The sequence below is a fragment of the Gigantopelta aegis genome, chromosome 10 (genome assembly GCF_016097555.1).
Source record: "Gigantopelta aegis isolate Gae_Host chromosome 10, Gae_host_genome, whole genome shotgun sequence".
NCBI lineage: Eukaryota > Metazoa > Mollusca > Gastropoda > Neomphalida > Peltospiridae > Gigantopelta > Gigantopelta aegis.
Window position 1 is genome coordinate 72,259,156 of NC_054708.1, and position 20,617 is coordinate 72,279,772.

The 20,617-nt window shown below is 33.3% G+C and overlaps 1 protein-coding gene across 2 annotated transcripts in view; it reads right to left on the minus strand.

The window, feature by feature from the left end:
• LOC121384314 (polycystic kidney disease protein 1-like 2) overlaps positions 1–20,617 on the minus strand; it is a 43,907-nt gene that overhangs the window by 11,903 nt on the left and 11,387 nt on the right. Inside the window, exons 6-22 of one of the 2 annotated variants that reach the window (XM_041514647.1) lie at positions 19,921–20,196; positions 18,648–19,324; positions 17,272–17,414; positions 16,760–16,866; positions 15,442–15,589; positions 13,986–14,233; positions 13,137–13,334; positions 12,371–12,516; positions 11,872–11,959; positions 10,628–10,725; positions 8,628–8,753; positions 6,133–6,221; positions 5,566–5,692; positions 4,138–4,422; positions 3,324–3,480; positions 1,720–2,075; positions 980–1,111 (exon numbers count right to left, since the gene is read on the minus strand). In XM_041514647.1, the coding sequence (XP_041370581.1) occupies positions 980–1,111; positions 1,720–2,075; positions 3,324–3,480; positions 4,138–4,422; positions 5,566–5,692; positions 6,133–6,221; positions 8,628–8,753; positions 10,628–10,725; positions 11,872–11,959; positions 12,371–12,516; positions 13,137–13,334; positions 13,986–14,233; positions 15,442–15,589; positions 16,760–16,866; positions 17,272–17,414; positions 18,648–19,324; positions 19,921–20,196 (3,401 nt within the window). Of the gene's footprint in view, positions 1–979; positions 1,112–1,719; positions 2,076–3,323; positions 3,481–4,137; positions 4,423–5,556; positions 5,693–6,132; positions 6,222–8,627; positions 8,754–10,627; positions 10,726–11,871; positions 11,960–12,370; positions 12,517–13,136; positions 13,335–13,985; positions 14,234–15,441; positions 15,590–16,759; positions 16,867–17,271; positions 17,415–18,647; positions 19,325–19,920; positions 20,197–20,617 lie in introns of both variants that reach the window. The other variant, XM_041514646.1, reaches the window with a different exon arrangement.

The window sequence follows — 20,617 nt, forward strand, 5'->3', positions numbered from 1 at the left end:
TTCAAAAACATCATATTAAAGCCAAGTACATACACACGTACTTGTATTTATTCAAATTAATATAATATCTATTCTGTCTTATGAAATGTTATGGGTGAGGGAAGGAGTACTTGTCAAGTGTTATATATTGATTTCAAAATACATGGATATCTGTTTAAATTAACAAAAGGAATATTTACATTCAGATTGGAAATTTTTTAGTCTAAAATTGGGAATAAAAAAACAACATAGGCTTTGGGCAATGGTGGGAAATGATGCGGATTACTGGAGTATAAAAACATAGCTAGGTGATAAAACCCTGCACTGTGTATGTAATGTAACAATGACTCTTTAACAGGTTGTGGAATATATATAGCTATAAATTTTAATTCTTACAATGCAAAATATAGCAAACAGGTCAATAGCTGCACAGCTAGCTAACAGTGATTTGAGGAGTTACAATTAAGACAACCAATTTAAAAATGTTCACCGTTATAAAGTACAGTGAAACTTCTCTAAACTGGACATGCTCGGGACCAAGTAAAAAGTCTGGTTTTAAGAGGTATACGATTTAGAGAGGTTCTCTTCTGCACAGATATTTAAACAAGGACCATGAAAAACATCCGGTTTTGAGGGAATTTTGGTTTACAGAGGGTCCAGTTTTGAGAGGTTTCACTGTATAACTAATACTGTTTAAACATACACTAACATTTTATGCAAGTGATGGTGTGAACATGTACTCAGCCTTAAAACAGCACTGTAACAAATACACCAATTAAGGGACCTATATGTAACACATATCATGAGGTCCAGAATAATACATATTTACAGATATGAATAATTATAATCAATCTACTAATGACTAGAACATTTTGCTAGTGAACATAAATACATGTTTAAAAAGTTGAATAATAATTTTGATGCTGTGTGTAAACTTTCCTCTCAATACATAATATTATTAAGCGCCATTTGCATGGCGTGAACATATCTAGCAACTAACCTTACAACCATCTTGTCTCCATTCTTCCAGGTCTTCATCCCAGTAAGAACATTCAGCTGTAAACAACTGTATTCCAACTTCAACTTGAAAGTTTGTTGTTTCATTAGTTTTAATATCAACAATCTGGCCAAGCTAAACAACAAGAAAAAACATAATCATACCCAATTCATTTGTGGATTCCAATTAAAATTGATAGCAATGCATATTTAAATTACCGGGAAAAAAAGAGGAATTTAATAAAGATATCAAATTGTTTGTGTAAATGGATCACACTAGAAACAAAAATATATTCTTTGTTCAAGAAGTTCATAATTTTTCTTATTTCAAAAACCACTTCAAGATATTGAGTGACTGAATCAAACAAAACTGGTCATTCAGAATACTTTACACTGAACAAAGTTAAAGTTTGTTTTTGTTTAACAACACCACTAGAGCACATTGATTTATTAATTATTGGCTATTGGATGTCAAATAATTGATAATTTTTATATATACATGTAGTCTTAGAGAGGAAACCTGCTACATTTTTCCATTAGTAGAAAGGGATCTTTTATATTCACTGTCCCACAGATAGGATAACACATACCACAGCCTTTGATATACCAGTCATGGTGCACTGGCTGGAACAAGAAATAGCCCCCTAGGCCCACCAACAGGTCTGATCATACACTGAACAAATTCAGAAAATCATACTCACCTTTATTCTTTTTTTATTACTACGTACTAAAATAATCAATCACCTGAACTTGAACGCGAACATAAAAATTAGTGTCGTTCACTCCAAGGATATTCTTAGGTAAGAATAAAAGCTGTGGATCCTGTTTGTGGTTCTTGTATGTCAACAGATTCCCATCCGGAATTGGCCAGTCAGATCCACTGCTTTCTGTGTGGTTGACGCCAATATCTGAATCCGCTGTTCCCCAGAACACATGTAGCTTCAGTGTCGTATTTATGGGGACGATCTTCAAAATATTCATTTTCTTATCAGCAGATGGAATGGTGAAGTTCAGGGCAGTGGACCATAACACTGTTTTGTTGATGGCGTCATGTGAAACAATGAACAAGTGTGTGTAGTTATCTGTCAACTGGGTCGGAACTGGGGAGAAATTATAATTTACATTGTACCTACACAATCACTAAAAGCATAACAGAAACTATACTATACAACAGAAATTAAACATTGAAAGGAAGGAAGGAATGTTTTATTTGAAGACGCTCTCAACATATTTTAATTATAATTAAAATTATATAGCATCAGACACATTGTTAAGGACCACACAATTAATGAGAGGAAACCCACTGCCGCAATGTAATGGGCTACTCTTTCTAATTAGCAGAAAGGGATTTTTTATATGAGGCATCCCACAGACAGGATAGTACATACCACAGCCTTTATTACACTGGGTTTGGAGCACTGGCTGAAACGAGAAATGGCTGATTGGGCTATACACTGAAAGTTACTCAAATACACTATAATATGTGTAATCTAGCCATATGATAAGAAAGACAAAACTTTTCATGAGTAAAGTTTTAATAGCTTACTGATTACTTTAAGTGGTGTTCTCATTATGCGACTTGTCGTGTGCAACACTATAATATGTGTAATCTAGCCATATGATAAGAAAGACAAAACTTTTCATGAGTAAAGTTTTAATAGCTTACTGATTACTTTAAGTGGTGTTCTCATTATGCGACTTGTCGTGTGCGATTTGTTGTGGAAAACAGGACATGTTCTAATTGGTATGACTTCAACATGACTTGTTCTGACTTAATTAATAATAATAATAATAATAATAATAATAAAATTCTTTATTTTCAGAGGGTAAACACATTCAGTACAAGGTTACTGGTCTCCCATGAGGCACTCTCTAATTTATACATGATATTATACATACATACATTCAAAGAAACAACATCAACATACATGTAATATGTATAGTATGAGGAACAATAGTGCATATTGTGAATATTTAAATAATATTTAAATCAATTTTTGAAGAAACTTGAGAAAGTGATAACTCAATACATCATCATTATTTTAACAAACACATCAAAATCAACAACAAAGGTATCTCTTAAAATTTATTATTATTTGAATAGTGCTTAAAATAGCTGGATTTGAACGAGGCGAGGGATTGAGAATATTTTACTTAGGTGTTCTCACAGTACAATTTGACTGGATGTGACAAGTTGGTGCAACAAACTGCTTAATGAGAATGCTGCTTTAGGAAAACATGGATGCAACAAAGTAAGAGTAATAATTTATATTAACAAATTACTGAATTAAACTGCATTAGGTAACAGCAAAATATGTCAACATTCAAGAATGATCATATATACATACTGTCCAGTGGTATGAAAATATCTGCAGGCCTAGAGAAATTCGACAAAGCAAGTGTCTGGGTTTCCTCTCGCTCTTTGAGTAAAATCATCATCACTGGTAAATTGATTCTCTTCGCTGTCGATGACCACAAAAAGGGATTTTTCTTCAAAAACAGCACCTAAGAACAATGGGATAATATAAAATGTATTCTGCCTCCATCTTTTGGTAATTTGTATTTTCTGTTTTGAGAAGAGGAAGGGGACAGAGACAGAAATACACACACACACACACACACACACACACAGAGAGAGAGAGAGAGAGAGAGAGAGAGAGAGAGAGAGAGAGAGAGAGAGAGAGAGAGAGAGAGAGAGAGAGAGAGAGAGAGAGAGAGAGAGAGAGAGAGAGAGAGAGAGAGAGAGAGTGAGTGAGTGAGTGAGTGTTACTTTTTATTTGGAATGAATGTTTAATGATACCCCAGAATAAAAAGTAAAAAACATCTGCTATTGGGTGTTAAACAAAGTTAAGTATATGAATAAGATTACATTAAAAAATCAAACTTATATAATTATGTAAAACTTCTTATTTGCAAAAAACAATATGCAAAAAAAATTCAGTCTGAAAAGGGCTGTATCTTGTGGGTTTTTTACTGATAGCTCATACAGAAATTGGTCCTTATTATTGTTAATGAAAAAATTAATGAACAAATAAAGAAACAAATGAATCAATCAATCAATCAATTGATGAACGGATGTATGAATGAATGAATGGATGGATGGATGGATGGATGGATGGAAAAACATTTATGAGGAAAGAAATGAATAACTGAATACTCCACCTGCAAGTTAACCGACTTGACAGATGCATTCCTCTGCTGGTTGTACGTGTTGAATGTGTTGGCCATGGGGAGGGTGAAGGAAGCAGACCCATCATCACTTGAGTGTTTCAGTCCCACAGCGAGGTGGATGTCGTCCACATCTACCTTACTCCACTCGACCAGCATTGTCATCTGCCTCTGTTCACTGACCATCAGAGATTCCTCATCCACGGACTGGACTGAAACCAGCATTGCATCACCAACCTTCTCGAACATCGTCAGCAGATGCTTCACTTTAGATTTTGACTAAAATAGTAATAAAGTAATAGTAATAATGAAGAGCACATTTCCCACAAGATGTAACAATCCATCTATTATATACTTACAATATGTAAAAATACACTAACTAAATCTCAGCTTGTTTGGAAATAAACAAAAGAAAAACAAACACAAAACCTATTAATTTAAGTTATCAGTATTCTATCATTCTCTCTCTCTCGAGATCTTTTCTCGTGCTGTTTTCCTTTTTTTCATTTTATGTTTTAGAAAAACAAAATGTCCCCTTATGAATGCTAACATTCAGTTCAATTTGAGTAATTAATACGTTTGTAGCAATTAAAAGCATATTGTAAGGCAGTGACTCGTGCAGGGCTTCCCAACCCTGACATTTTCAATGATCTGGGCATAATTAATAAAATTCATGAAACAAAATAAAATAAATAATAAAAATACACTAACTACATGTATATAAATGTTTATCATATAATATCTTACATTTTCAGTGCAATCAAAGTATGTGATATTTTTCAGATCACATACTTTAAGAATTTGATAACTTTGCAAATTAGATGTAAATTAGTTGAAGTCTCGGCACTAGGTTTATTGACATTTATAAGCATACGTACTTAGGTGACACTCCATGATTGACGTATGCATTCATAGTCATCAAATAAAAACATTTCAGTGGCAATTTGACACTGAAAGCTGTCCAGCGTTCAGAAAACAATAAATGTTAGGCATAACTTTATTTTGATGTAAGGAAATCCAAAATGACGTCATTCGAGTTTGACGTCATTTCCATTAAAAAATATACCGCGCCACATATTCTTACGTCATTTGAATATCTAGTAATGGCGGACTGGAATTAAACTTGCGTGTACAGTTTACAAAAACACGTTGTATTAAGCTTGAGCTTATATGATAAAGAGATTATTACCCTTGTGTATTTCGGTATCGTCAATATCATATATTAGGAATAAAAATAATGTATTATGCTCTCCAGAGGCTTGCATAATACAATTTATATTCCTAATATATGATATTGACAATACCGAAAAACACTCTGGTAATAACCTCTATATATCCTTATTTTGTATAAATATTCAATATACGTATATCAGATTTAGATATAAATAGTTATTTTAAACTTAAATATCAAACCTTTTTTACTTTTTCTTGTTGTGTATCTGTTGATTCAGTGCTTGTAACTGGATTGTTTTCTTTGGTCTGGTTTTGTACTATAGTGTCTACCTCATCAGATATATCCATCAAGCTAAACAGTGCTTCACACTGTTTCCTTTAAAATAAAATCAAATTTTTAATGTTGGCAGTTATTTAAACATCATTATGCCAAACAGCATTAGTCTTTGCAACATCAGTTCTACATGAATTTTAACTCTATTTGACAAAACTATTTTTTTATTCAATATACACTATGTTTACAACCAAAATCTTAACATTTATGAGAAGACAAACTTGAATCTTTCTCAGTGTCTTTAATGTAGTCATATGGGTCAGCTAATGATGTACAATTTTGATATACACTGGACTGCACACATAAGACTACAAGCAAGTTCTGCTAATAACCTGCATTCATCAGTTTTTGTGCTAGAAACACATGTCAAAGGTTTTCAGGTGTCCAAGATGTTATGGGTCATATAGAAATTTTGAAATTTAACATATAACTTTTTTTATTCAATATTTGTTCCTGGGGTTTATTTAAAAACAGTCTTTTACTTGGCAATAATTCTTGCGACAGTTGGGGAACTTTTTGATATGTCCATCAAAGCATCTGTCAAATGGGTGATCACATTCATAGCAAGCTCCTGTGAAAACAAATTGAAAATACTGTTATTTAAGTACAAGCATATTACAAAATAGTAACAATGTATATACATCTTTGATGTTTTATCAATTGTCATATAATACTTCAAGAAGAAAACAAATAAAACAAACAGATTGTGTACAAATATTTGAGATATTTATGATTTCAGGAAGAATAACATGACTATATAAATGTTTATATTTTCAGTCAATGACTAAAAATATAGCTTTGGGGGGTGGGGGAGTTGAACTACTTTTACCATAATTATCAGCATCAAAGAAATGTTGACCTTTGCAGGGCTCACCCTGGATCAAAAATACCTGTAGCCAAAATATTAGCCAAATGGAATTTTTATTAGCCATATTGAAAATGCTTTAGCCAAATTTGTTTTACGCAGTACTGTATAGAGTATTTATATATGAATAAGAAAATGTATCTTTTTCAGCTAATTGTGTACAGACTGGAATAAATAGGAATAACAAAACCTAAATGGGGGTAGGGGCAGTTAATATATTACTTCGATTTTTTCAGCAGGAGTGGGGTGCTTCTAAGGCCTATGACATTAAATTAATAAACATACAGAAATATGGGGGTGGGTGGTTGTTTTTTCTTTCTTCCTTTTTTCCCAAATAAAAATTTGTGAGCTTTTTTTATATAGAGCTCATTATTTTTTTTAAATAGCAATCTTTATGTTAATTTAAATTATTATTATTTTTTTTTTTTTTTTTTTTAAGTGACCCATCAATTCCCCACCCCAATTTCATAATTTGTGCCATGTTGTTGCTGTTGATTTCAGCATCGTATTAAATGCTTGTGATTTCTGCTTGCAAAATACCTCGGCTAAGAATACCGACTTCATAGTATACTCCATTTATTTTTAAAAAAAACGAAAAAGAAAAAAAAAATTTAATAAAATTAAAATGTACAGTCTTTTTAAAATCCAGCTAACTTATTAAATGTCACCTCACAATCTTACAAATTTATAGCTAAAATTATCTAACAAATATGATTATTGTAAACTACTTTTATTCAGTGTACATTTAACTGCAATTTGTATAAACAGTATTTAAAATACTGAATGTTCATTTCCCGCAGTAGCGATCTGCATGCGTGCTCTCGACCATGGGTACGAAATTAACAATGACAAAGGAATAAACAAAAACTGCAGTTAGGTATTCATTGATGCGAACAACTATTGTTTTTCTACAAATTTACATCAAGATTTACTTTTGCGTAATCGTATTGTTTAATGTCCGCAACGATATCTCTTGACACGCGGGTGTCGGCTGACTCTGAAGCATGATGTATATTCGCACCAAGAGCTGTCCTCAGTTCAGCCAAGGAACATTCTTCCTAACAATCGCGAACTATTTGATTGGTATTCGTCATGTCCATTTGGTTTAATATGAAGCGCACAAATCAGTCTAGTGAACATTTTGTTTTCGCTCGGTCTGGCTGAACTCTGCACTTGAGATAGCCTACACGTCTTTCGGCCCTGAACTGGCATGTGTATTAAAATTGACACGCTTTGTCGGGCTGTTTTTATTACTTTGGTTCAAAGATTTTACAAAGTAAAAATAACAAGTTACAGATCTTCCAGACATTGCTGTCATACATGTTGAATGCATGCCGTTAAAATTAATAACCGTGATTATTAAAATAAGCAAACATTATAAGGCCTAAGCTGAATTCTACATGGCACCATTTTTTTGTTACCGGTCGCGAGATTGCCATTACGCTAATTGAATATTTGGTATTATTATTATGTTTGAGGTGTCGGATAGATAATGTAACCGTTTGTTCACATCAGAAGACAGAAAATGGCTTAGCCAAAATTTTAGCCACTTACAAATTTTATTAGCCATTTTTTGTAAAAATTAGCCAATGGCTAATTTGGCTACCGACAGCGCGAGCCCTGCCTTTGACTCCACAATGTAAACAAATGATGCAAACTTAAAATATAGGCTAATAATTATAAATTACTTTAATGATATTTTTAGTATAAAATACATGATGTGAATAAGAAGTATTTTGTTTTGGTTTATAGCTATTCTAGGTGAAAAGGTTATAGGTGACAAAGTAATCAATAATCTAAGACTACCTGTCAAAATTAGCAAATGTTTGATATCCAACAGCTGATGATTAATAAATCAATGTGCTCTAGTGGTGTCAATGAACAAAACAAACTTTATATTTATCCTGCTGAGATCAAATGGCAAACACTGCTTGTCACAGCATTCACCATTCTAACCTTCATAGGATAAAGCTGATATCTTTAGACAGTAACCAGGCATTCTCTAACCAACTGTAGATTGATGAATCTAAAAAAACGAAAACCTACATCAGAAGAACATGGCTTGTCAAAAGGTGGCCTGCTGGCTAAATGTTTGTTAAAGTTATAATCTACCTCCATGTTGGCTGACATGTTGTCTTCCTGTGACACTATGTCTGCTACAAGGTCACTTATCTGAAAAAGTGTTTCTTTATCTTTTATTTTCACAGACTGAAGACTGTCCATCACCCGCTCACGAATCTACAACAAAATAATAACACTGGTGTTATAACATCAAGGAACAAAAATAGTTTATCAGCTGAATTCTTTTTTGGGATATTTCCATCAAAAATTTTTTAAAAACAATGAATTGTTTTTAACATTTTTGATGGAAATATCTTATGAAGAAAAGCACCTTGAGAAAATTATTTTTAAAATAAGAATTCCACAGAATGTTTTTTTTTATTTCACCCACCATAAAACTTGCTATATGACACTTTTATTCATTATACTTAATTTTTTTTAATTTAAATGGTTCTTCTTTAACTCTTTCCCTCCAATTCTCGACTGCAGTCGAGATGCGCAAAACAAACGTAAAAACCCATTCTCTGGGTGACCAGTCTTCATAAACACAGCTGTCAACATTCACAGAAGTTATCTATCTTGATTCTGTGAATGATACAACATAGTAGAATGCCAATCGAACATGTTGTGTGTATTGTTGACTGGTATTCCTATTTAAGTTGTTATCGCAATATCGAAAAGAAAACAAAAAAATGTCTAAATTTGTGTCAACTTTATTGATGATGTAATGCACACATGGGTTCGATTTCTCGCTATTCGTATAATTATTTCTTTTAAAACATGTTGGACATTATTATTTAATAAAAACTGAAGATTTGTAAAGGATTATTAGCTAAAAATAACTGATAATACAGACTTTAAGTAGATGATGGATGGAATTACTTGTCGTCGATTGAAAGTGAAAATAATTTTGGTGAAAACGTCATAAACATGGATCGTAATATTAGGGTTTTAAAAAAAAACATTTGTTTAAATATTAGTTAAGTTCTTCTGTAAATCTTTTTTGGAAATTAGACTCACTAATATGTCCGATAAACTATGACACACATCAAAAACGTGTTGGTTTTTTACAATTTGAAGTTGAAAAATGTACGTTCAAAATTATATACATGTATTTCACGTTAAATACTTGGGTCAGTGATAACATTTTCTGGTTGTATAAAGCTGGATGAATAAGAGTTAAATTTTACAAGTCAAATTTATTGTTAATTTTATTTTCTGTTAAATAATAAAGAATATTAATCAATCAATAATGAAAGATTATAGGTGGGTTTTTTTTTTTGGGGGGGGGTAGATGAAAAGTACAACTAGGAACCAATTTAAGTACATGAGTATTATTGGTGTTGGATTTACATGTACATTAAAACTTGTAAAATAATCCCCAAAACAGTAATATTTTTGGGTGAAATTTTTTTACCCTCTTATAAGTCGACCCCCCAAGTTATAAAATAATTTTTGGGTGAAAAAAATTCGACTTATAGGCGAAGATATATGGTAGCTTGTGAGAAATGGAGCTAAATGTAAAACTGAACATATGAAGCTAAATGCAAAAGGTGATGCCACTGCCACCAGAAAAGTAACACCTCTATCTTTCCTTCACTTTATCAAGCTGACACAGAAATGAAGATGGGAGTGCAAACAAACATGAGTGTTTGATTTGTTAAGTTTACTATAACGGTCTGTAACATTATGCTTACAGTTAATACAGTAACTGCTTTATAAAAACTAAATTCTATAAGAAATGAAACCATATAACATTCTGCTTACTCTAACGTTATATTCTAATGCTGTATATTATATTATTAATTTTTTTAAAGTTTTTTTTTAAAACTTGATAAAATTACTTAGATTTTGATTATAAGCTTTGATTAAAAATACAGAACTACTAGTCATAAGGTCCAATTAAACATTTATTAATTATATATATTTCAACACGATCAAAAGTACAAAATTAAATTATTTGTGATTGTAGATAAATAAAAAATGTCTTATGCAACAGAAGCAAAATAAACAAAATATAATAATTATGTCAATTACAAATCAATTAATACTTCAGCTTTCTGCTTTTTTTCTTCATTTGGAATAATTGTCTTTTTCTTTGATTCTTTCCCAAGCATCTCTAGTACATTCTTTGCTTGTCTAAGAAATCCTGAAATAAGAATCTAAACCGCATATTAGTGATCACAAATATGTGTGTATTAAGAAAGAATGAAAGAAAGAAATGTTTTATTTAACGACGCACTCAATACATTTTATTTACCGTTATATGGCATCAGACATATGGCTAAGGACCACACAATTATTGAGAGAGGAAACCTGCTGTCGCCACTTCATGGGCTACTCGTTTCGATTAGCAGCAAGGGATCTTTTATATGCACCATCCCACAGACAGGGTAGTACATACCACGGCCCTTGATATACCAGTCGTGGTGCACTGGCTAGAATGAGAAATAGCTTAATGGGCCCACTGACAGAACACAATACTACATACTAAATTATTCACTTGAAAAAAAAATGAAAAGATTTTTTTTAAAAATCCCTAGTGTTAATTATATTTTACACTAGGCAGCTACCTGTATATTGTGAGAATTTTCCTAAATAATGTAGTTATATGTATGCTGCATTCAGAGTGTGCTCATAATTACCATTTCAATCAAAATATTGTCACAAATGCTGTGAAGCTCATATTTACTAGTTGTAACTGGAAAACAAATCTCCCGAGTCCCAGTTTTAAATTTTTAAGAAAAATAGCAATAAATTGTTGAAAGAAAAATTAAAGCATACACCTAAAATGTGTCATCAAACACTATAAATTTGTGCAAAAATGCTGGTCATTCAATTGGAAAAATTATGCCATTTATAATTTACAAAATATTTCAAACATTCAAATCGCTAAAATAATAAACTTTAATTGATAGTGTAACAAAATTGTTTTAAAAAGTTTTGTTATGTTTTTTTACAGATTCTTTTTTTTATTGTTACTGAAAACAGCTAAATTTGTCATTAATTGTTGTTGATTATTTTGATGGAACCTAACCTACTTCCTGACAAATACATCTGAACATAAGCAAGTTGTATTTATGAGCTGGTAACTCCGAAATACCATATTTTTAGCATACTCGACAGCACATAATGTGATGAGAACATTTTAGTTCAAAATGTGACTGGTGTGGATGTCATGTTATGCATGAAGTTGCCAGCTTATTTTGACAAGCCTGAGAACCCCCTGATGTTATTGTATAAAAGATACTAAAATATTGATACTGAACTTGATTATAAAAATCATATGCTGTACCCTGTGTGTCTTGATGTAAATTAAGGTTCTTGGTGATATCACTTAACAATTTCACTGTGTTCAATTTCCCATCTTGTGGACTGCGAACCTGAAAAACCAGCATAAGCAAATTAAGTTTTAAGACAAATACAAATAAACTTGTTTCAAACAATGCTATTCCGCAGTAACAGTTAACAAAATCTGTGAGAAATACTCCTGGATGCTGTCTCACTATCACCTTTCAAAATTTGAGGATATATATATACACTTTAATGTATTTTGAACATCACATGGATCACCAAAATATCTTACATACATAATATTATAGCATATGACTCAGATTAATAACAAGTGGTAATCAAAGTATATAATTCTGGCTCCTGCACTTTTGTAATAAAAGTTATGGCTTAGAGCTGAATGGGGATCAAAGTACTAATGCACAGATTATGGCTCAGAGTTGAATTGTATGTCTTAAAAACAATATCCTCTTTACATGTACATATTTCAAATGTGTATTTACCTGGACAGAAATAGGATAATCTGTACTGGTTTCAAAGGAATCACTTATGCTGACTATTAATGTTTGCTTGAAACCAAGTTCTTCTGACCCTTCTGGAAGTGTGATAAACCGTATAGTACTTTCATATCCATGATACAATAGAGTATCTGAAAAGTGATAATTAAAACTGAATTTTACCTTTAAATTTAAGGCAACTCTAATTAATAGCATATTTCCCATTTCCTGTCTACTGAAAAATAATTTTCGAGAGAAAAAAAAAAAGAAGCATTTAAAAAAAACCCCACCCCAAAACCCTGAATGATTCCAATTGCATTCCTATTACAAACTGAGCCGCTGTTGCCATACGAATGAAAAAGGAGACACTCATCTTTGCTCCTAAAACAGAGCAGGTGTTTTCATTGCTTTAGCTCAGGGTTCAAGAAACAAACATTAATTTTTTTTTTTTAATTTTAGGTACAGGGTTCGCAAACCAGTACTGGCTCCCACCCAGAGTGAGATTTAACGACTCAGTGGGTAGGTGTAAGGCCACTACACCCTCTTCTCTCTCACTAACAATTAACAACTAACCTACTGTCCTGGACATACAGCCCAGATAGCTGAGGTGTGTGCCCAGGATAGTGCTTGAACCTTAATTAGATATAACCACAGAAATAAGTTGAAATGAAATTAATATTTTACTTTTAATTTAATTTTGTTTCTATCATCGAGAAAGTCCCATTCTCTAACTAAAATTAAAATATCAACCTTAAATAATATTCTCATTTACCTGATAGACCTTTCTGTTTCAGGTAGATTGTATACATCAAAGGCGTATGTGGGTCGTGGTACCCGGAACACGTCACCGTGAAGTGGGTGACGAGAGCCCGTCCAGACGCTGGAGTTATGAAACATGACCTGCCACGTGGCGGCGAGTTCGTCACAAATTTGTACACTGCTGTGCCCACCATGTTGTTCTTCGCATGTCCTGACAACAATACTAAATATCAAATACCACACACACAGACATGCAGAAACTACACAGTTGAAAAGTAGTTACTTAATTCCTCAAATTATCCGACTTAAAGGTAAAAAAAAATGTTCGTGGTATAAAGTATTACTTACATAAAACAAAATTACAAAAGAATCCATTAAATGAAATTGGAATTTAAAAACAAGTTGGGCCCATTGGGTTATTTCTTGTTTCAGCCAGTGCAACACGACTGGTATATCAAAGGCCGTGGTATGTACTATCCTATCTGTGGGATGGTGCATATAAAAGATCCCTTGCTGCTAATCGAAAAGAGTAGCCGATTAAATGGCGACAGCAGGTTTCCTCTCTCAATACCTGTGTGGTCCTTAACCATATGTCCGACGCCATATAACCGTAAATAAAATGTGTTGAGTGCATCATTAAATAAAACATTTCCTTCCTTCCTTGCTATTGGATAAGTACTGTGGACTTGTCCAAGGTGAACTATGTAAATACTGTGTATTAATTGTTTGCAAATGATAAAATGTTTGGCATATTTGTAAATAAGTCATGCACTCAGCAAAGATTTTTGCAAAGCAAATAAAGTATATATAAAAATGAACTGAATTAAAGGCAAATCAAACAAGAAAGCCAGGGTGTATTCACCTTCAACTTCAAACTGGTAGACATTAGATATGTTGAGTGTCCCTGCCTGAAGCACCAGTGACTTCTTCCTGTTTCCTGTAAGTGACTTGGGCACCCAAACTGAAAATGGTATGACACCATCTTTCTGACTGGACAGCTTCCACATCTGTTTCATCAGTCTGACATCATCAGAACCACAGTTCTCACAGTCCATTTCCAGGGCCAAAAGCTTAGCTGGAGCAACCACTTCTCCACAGTTATATACGCATCTGGGAAAATGATAATACGTCATTCTAGACAAATACTTGGGAAAATAATACAACATTCTAGACAGATACTTGAAAAATAATATAACATTCTAGACTGACATTGGGAATATAATACAAGATTAGCGAGATTAATATTAAGAATTTTTTTTTTTTTAATTCTCTAAACTGATACAAGCAGAATAATACAAGATTCTCAACTGATATTGGGAAAAGCAGTGATAAGAATAAACAAAGTTTTATTGATCACTGAAATAAACACAAAAGTATTTTCATTAAAAATTAAAATTTAATACATTTGAAACATTTATATATTGAGATGAACATCAAAACATACATCTATAAACCACATTTTACTGATCTAGCCAAGTCTATGATAGTTTGTCAGAATGCACCTATAAATACGAAAACTGAATGTCGAACTTAACTAAAAAATTGATGCCAATACTTCCATTAGAAAAGTAATACTTATTTGTCAACTTTCTGCTTCATCACGGCAAGATAAAACTCATATTGCTTTCTAATATTTAAACCAAAAACTTATTAAAACCATTCCACAGGAAAATAAAGAAATAAAGAGGTACTATCATTGAAAACATGCCTGTTATACAGGAATCATTTTTAACTGCATCTGTTTGAGGAACATTGTGTTCAGGCCTCTGAGAGTTAGAAATCTGTGTAAACCATTTATCAGTGACACAAAACGAAATTCTGATATCCCATTTTGTTTTTACATAACCCATCATGACCATGTAAATGATGTCATAAATGGGTTACGCAAAACTATACATACGCGAATGACATGCGAACGAAACTACCGCTCTCGTAATTTTTAGAGGCCTGGGCCCGTGCTTACAAAACGTTTTAGAGTCCAGACTCAATCTCTAATGACGTCACATGCATAAAATGTATATGGCATTGTCTTGACATTACTGTCTCAGACTCTATTAGAGTGTCGAGTCTAGACTCTAAAAGTTTTATAAGCACCAGTGCCCATATTTTCGAAGCAATCTTAGCCTACGAAATCGTAAAATTATCGTAAGCTATGACGTCACTATGGCGTGTGCTGTAGTGACGTCACACCCTACAATGGTTTTACTATTTCGTATTACTAAGAGAGCTTCGAAAATATGGACCCAGGCCTGGTGATGGAGCAAGACCATTTCTGATGGAACCTGTGGTCTGAATAGCACTGTATTAAAAAGGTGTACCTGATAGAGAAGTCTGGGGCAGTTGATGAGGAGCTGTGGATGGTCACTGAGGCACTGCTGCTGGGCACGCTGTCTTTGCTGATCACAACAGTCAGGACATAGGTCCGGTTCATCACCAAGTACAATTTGGGGATGATCAGGACAGATTCTGTTGATGGCAGTAAAAGGTTCCATATCAGGGCTCACCCTGTCCATTGACAAATTAGTCACATGCTAACAGTTGAACAAAGTGACTACAGCATTTAGTGTTAGAATATCATTTTTGTTTTGTTTTATTATATCTATAGCTATTTTAAAATAAGTTTCAAGGAAATACTCCATATATCTGAAAATTGGCTAAAACTAAATGATTTCCAGTGTGAGTACTGCATATGTATCAATGTTTTACAATTATTTTTCAAAACTATTATCCATGTGTATTTAAAAAAGGCATTCAAAAGTGTATAGGACATAGGCTAGTATTCTAACAGAAAAAAAGGAGGATTATACAGAATGGGATGAAATACAATATGGAAAAACGGGTGTCAAAAATGTGTGCGTATTCCATGTTGTTTACATCCAACTTCAAGTCAATTTATACATATATGTACGTATGTAATGTACATACCAACTTTTGTTCACAACATTTACATACCACAAACATGTGCTAAGGCATGTATTTGCCCCAAAATAAACATTGCAATATTAATGTGGTTTACACTACACAACAAAAAGGACTGAAATTATATTAATAACAAGAATTTTGTGCTGGTAATTTGAATAACATAACTAAAATATGAAATTAGTACACATAATATTTGCTGGAGGGAAGAACACAGGATAAAAGGTTAAAAAAAAAAAAAAAAAAAAGGAAAATAAAATAAAATTGGATGTGATCAAAATGGACAGATGGAAGGATGGTTGTATTTGTTAAATGACATAAAAGGATGGCTATTTAGGCATATGGAAAGGATGGGATGTGGTGAGATGGCATTGGAATAAGGATAGGATGGGACAGGATGGGATAGGATGAGATGGGAGTGATTGGGATTGGGATGGGACAGCAGGAATTAATGGGCATAGGAATAGAGATGAGATGGGGATATGGATAAAGGATGGGATGGGATGGTAGGAAAAGAGGACTGGGACCGAGATGGTATGATATGGAAAGAGGACATGATAAGATGATAGGAAAGGGGGTGATAGCTAGGAAAGTGTATGGGGATACAGATGGGATGCCAGGTAGGAAAGATGTAACCTTTGTTTCAGTTTTGCAATTGTTATCTCTCCAGTAACTAGTACACATAGGGTATGTCTGAAATGACAGTCGGTGCAATACCTGTCACTGGCATTATGTGTGGCTTGTCTGGAACAAACTCGGCTTGTAAACGTGATGCAAAAGCACAACTGTCATTAGTTTTCTTCATACGACAATACCACTCGTATCTAACATTGAAGAAATAAAGTATAAATGTTTTGCAAATACAAATAAATTCAAATCATGATATGAAATTAGGATATAAACACTGATCAATTTCCTAAAAGGTGAAACAACATTTTGGTGACTTTTAATGAACTATGGTTTCTGATCCTCAAATGTTAATAACAACCAAAATATAATTTAATATTGAAGAAGTTACCTCAGTTTAATATATTTCCTTCAGGTCTTATTCTTAATAATTATATACAACAATTTAAGCAGAAAATACTTCAACATAATAAATGACATACATGGTAAATCATGCAGTTATGAAATTATTTTCAAGAGAGTACTTAAATTTATTTTTTTTACTTTTGGTTATGAATATTAAAATATTTTTTACTTTGATCTAAAAGTTTAAATATACCCACATGATACCAGAACTATCTCCAGAGTTTGGATCCAAACTTGCTGAAGCATTTAGTATTACTGGTTGATTGTTTGGAATGGACTGGTATGCTGTAGTTGGGACAACAACAGCTGTCAAAGGAGCTACAATCATCTTGAAAAATCCCTAAGAGAGAAAATAATGAATATAATAATTAGCTAAACATTTTGTGAAGAAGCTGAAAACTGACAAAGATCATCTCTAGGATTCATAGGCAAACAGACTCCTATTTTTGTAAGGGGTGGGGGGGAATGCAGGCAGATTTTAGCCTGAATTAAACAAAAATGCCTGAATCTAGATAACATTATTTTTCGTATTAGCATTACTGCCATACAGGTTGCAAATGAATCACTGCTAATTTTGACATCTAATATAGTGGGTAGAATGAGGGAAATACAAGCTAGGTGAAAAGTTTTCAGGCCATCTCATTTTGCACAAATATTTCTATCGTTTTTTGCCCAAATTTTATGATTTGCTCCAGCACTTGGAGGTAGTTGCCCCCTGTCTCGTACGCTTATGGTAGGATTTCTACCAAGTATATGTTATGATCGTTTACATGGCCATTTTGTATTGCAAATACATGTGTATGGTCTACTTTCTTCATTAAATTAGCCACCAGGCATGGTAGAAACATAATTTTGGTTTATAAGATCAATGAGAACAGTTAATATATTAAGCAAAGCAGTCTTAATGTTTTATCAAGTACCCGTCAAATGTCTTCCAAAATATTTTGAGGAGTGTAATTTCCCCACTTCTTAACATTTTGAGGTATGATTTTTCACTCACTTGAGTTTTTTAAAAAAGAATCAATCCAAAAGCTGGCCTAATTCAGGATCTTTTTGTGGTGTGTATCATATTTACAAAAACTAATTATTATTTTTTAAACACAATAACTGGAAAATATAAATCGCAGGAAACTACTTAACAACTTGACTTATAATACAATATTTAATTAGTATGCTGTTATTAACTATATATTGCCAGTATTTCAAAATGACAAGTAGTCACGGAGTACAGTAGGTAGTTACAAGTGCCTCTGACCAATGTCTGAAATGACCATTGTACAAACATGCTTCAAAGTGGTCAGACTAAGCCCATAAAAAAGTAGATGGAAATTAAAATGCAGGTGTGTGGTATGAATGGCCCCAAGTGACAAGCCATCAGTCTTGATTGGAGAGACACAGACTGGGATGGAGAGCAAAAGAAAGTGAAAGATAATTAGGAGAAGCTGCCAAACTGGAAGGAAATAAGGGCAGTGGGATTTAAAAAAAAAAAAAAAAAAGTATTTCAACATTAATTAAAAAAGGACAGTATTGTGATTAATCAAGTAATCAGGAAGATATCTTTCACTGTACTTACGCATGTTTCTTTGGAGTAATTAGTCTTGCGTGTCTGAGCCCACTTGACTTTCAAGCAGACACTAAAGTATCCTAGTGGCAATGTTCTTTTAGGCAACAGTAAATCACCTTTTCCACTAGGTTTTAACCCAGCTATCTTTACTTTAACAAGATCAGCATCACTGTGACAATGTTCGTCACTTTTATATCTATACTGACTGAATGTCCATTCATATTCCATTATTTTAAAGGTTTCTGCTGACAAATTACTGCATACTGTTGTCGCAGACACTGTGAATTTCAAGTCCTGCCCTCTGTGGTACAAATAAGCTGATTGGATGTTATGGGAAACTCCACTGATTTTTATATGTGCCAAGCATTCATTGACCACAGAATCGGGGTAAATAACTCTAAACTCTACAGTATTACTGGACATCACACCACCTTTGACAATATTTTTCACTGTTGCTTCAAAGGTTCCTCCTTTCGTAGCATAATATTTTGCTGTGCTACATAAATATTGGCCTTTCTTGCTGTTGTTAACTGAAGTGAAGCTGGGAGTGCAGGAAACATCCTCTGCTATTTGGACTTGATATGTCGACTGAGAGATTGGATTTTTCACCATCAAATAAAATGTAAGAATTTCATCTACAACAACTTGACGTTTATCCACCATAATATACATATCAGAATCATGTTCTGAAAACATAACAAAATATAACATATAAACATCAGACAAAAATGTTGCAGAATTAAATGTCTTGCCTACTATAAACATATTTAGTGTTACTAATAGTTGTAACCATAGCTGTTCAATTCATGTTAAAATAAATAAATTCATTAATTAATTAAATGTAATAAACTTTTAAAACATCAAATTAAACTTTTAAAATACATTTTAAACTTTTTCTAAACATGCAACTATAAAACAAATTTCATTGTGTAGGACTTGCAGTTGTGGGGCAGTGGTTGGGACTGGTATAATTCCACTGAGGTTGGTTAATTGATCCTTCGACCCAAGCTCCTCAGGAATAATCCCACCAATGAGGGTTAATTGATCCTTCGACCCAAGCACCTCAGGAATAATCTCACCAATGAGGGTTAATTGATCCTTCGACCCAAGCATCTCAGAATAATCCCACCCAAGGGGGTCAACTGATCCTTCGACTCAAGCACCTCAGGAATAATCCTACCGAAGGGGATCAATTGATCCTTCGGCCCAAGCAGCTCAGGAGAGCCCTTTACCGACAGCTAAAAAGTCATGTTTACAATGTTAATAATAAACATATACTTACTGCAGTCTCCTTCAACGGTATGTGGGCAGTGACACTCAAATCTCTTTCCATAATCTAAACATATTGTGCCATCATCACAAGGCATAGAAGCGCAGGTATCACTCGGTGAACATGTGTGTTTTTTGTCCCGGTCGTTTGGCACGTAATAGTGTTTGTAAGGGCCACATGTGTCCACAGTCAGAGGACACCTGTGATGCAGACACCTGAATGATTCATTTCCCATCAGTGAGTACAGACTGGGCTCCGTCCCACACTGCAGGTTCACTACAACCTCAGCTGGAACAAATAGGACGATACAGACATATACATTTACACATGGAAATTGGTTCTTTATTTTGATTAGTGACAAACATTTTTTTATGAATCTGCAATTTATACTAACAACTAATTAAACTATCAATAATATACTAGTTTCTCACCGACTTGCATCAGGCTTCTGAATACTGTGAGAATGACAGCTTTGTTCTTGATTTGCGTGCTCAAGACTAGTTTTGCGTAACCCATTTTTCATTTCAATTTGCAAGTTAAATTTAGGACATCATTTACATGGTCTTGAGTGGTTATGCAAAAATAAAATGAATTTTTGCATAACCCATAAATAGTTTATGCCAATTTTCAATTCTCTTTCAATAAGATGGGTTACCTGAAGTGAATTTGTGTTTGCATAATCCATAAATAGTTTATGCCAATTTTCAAT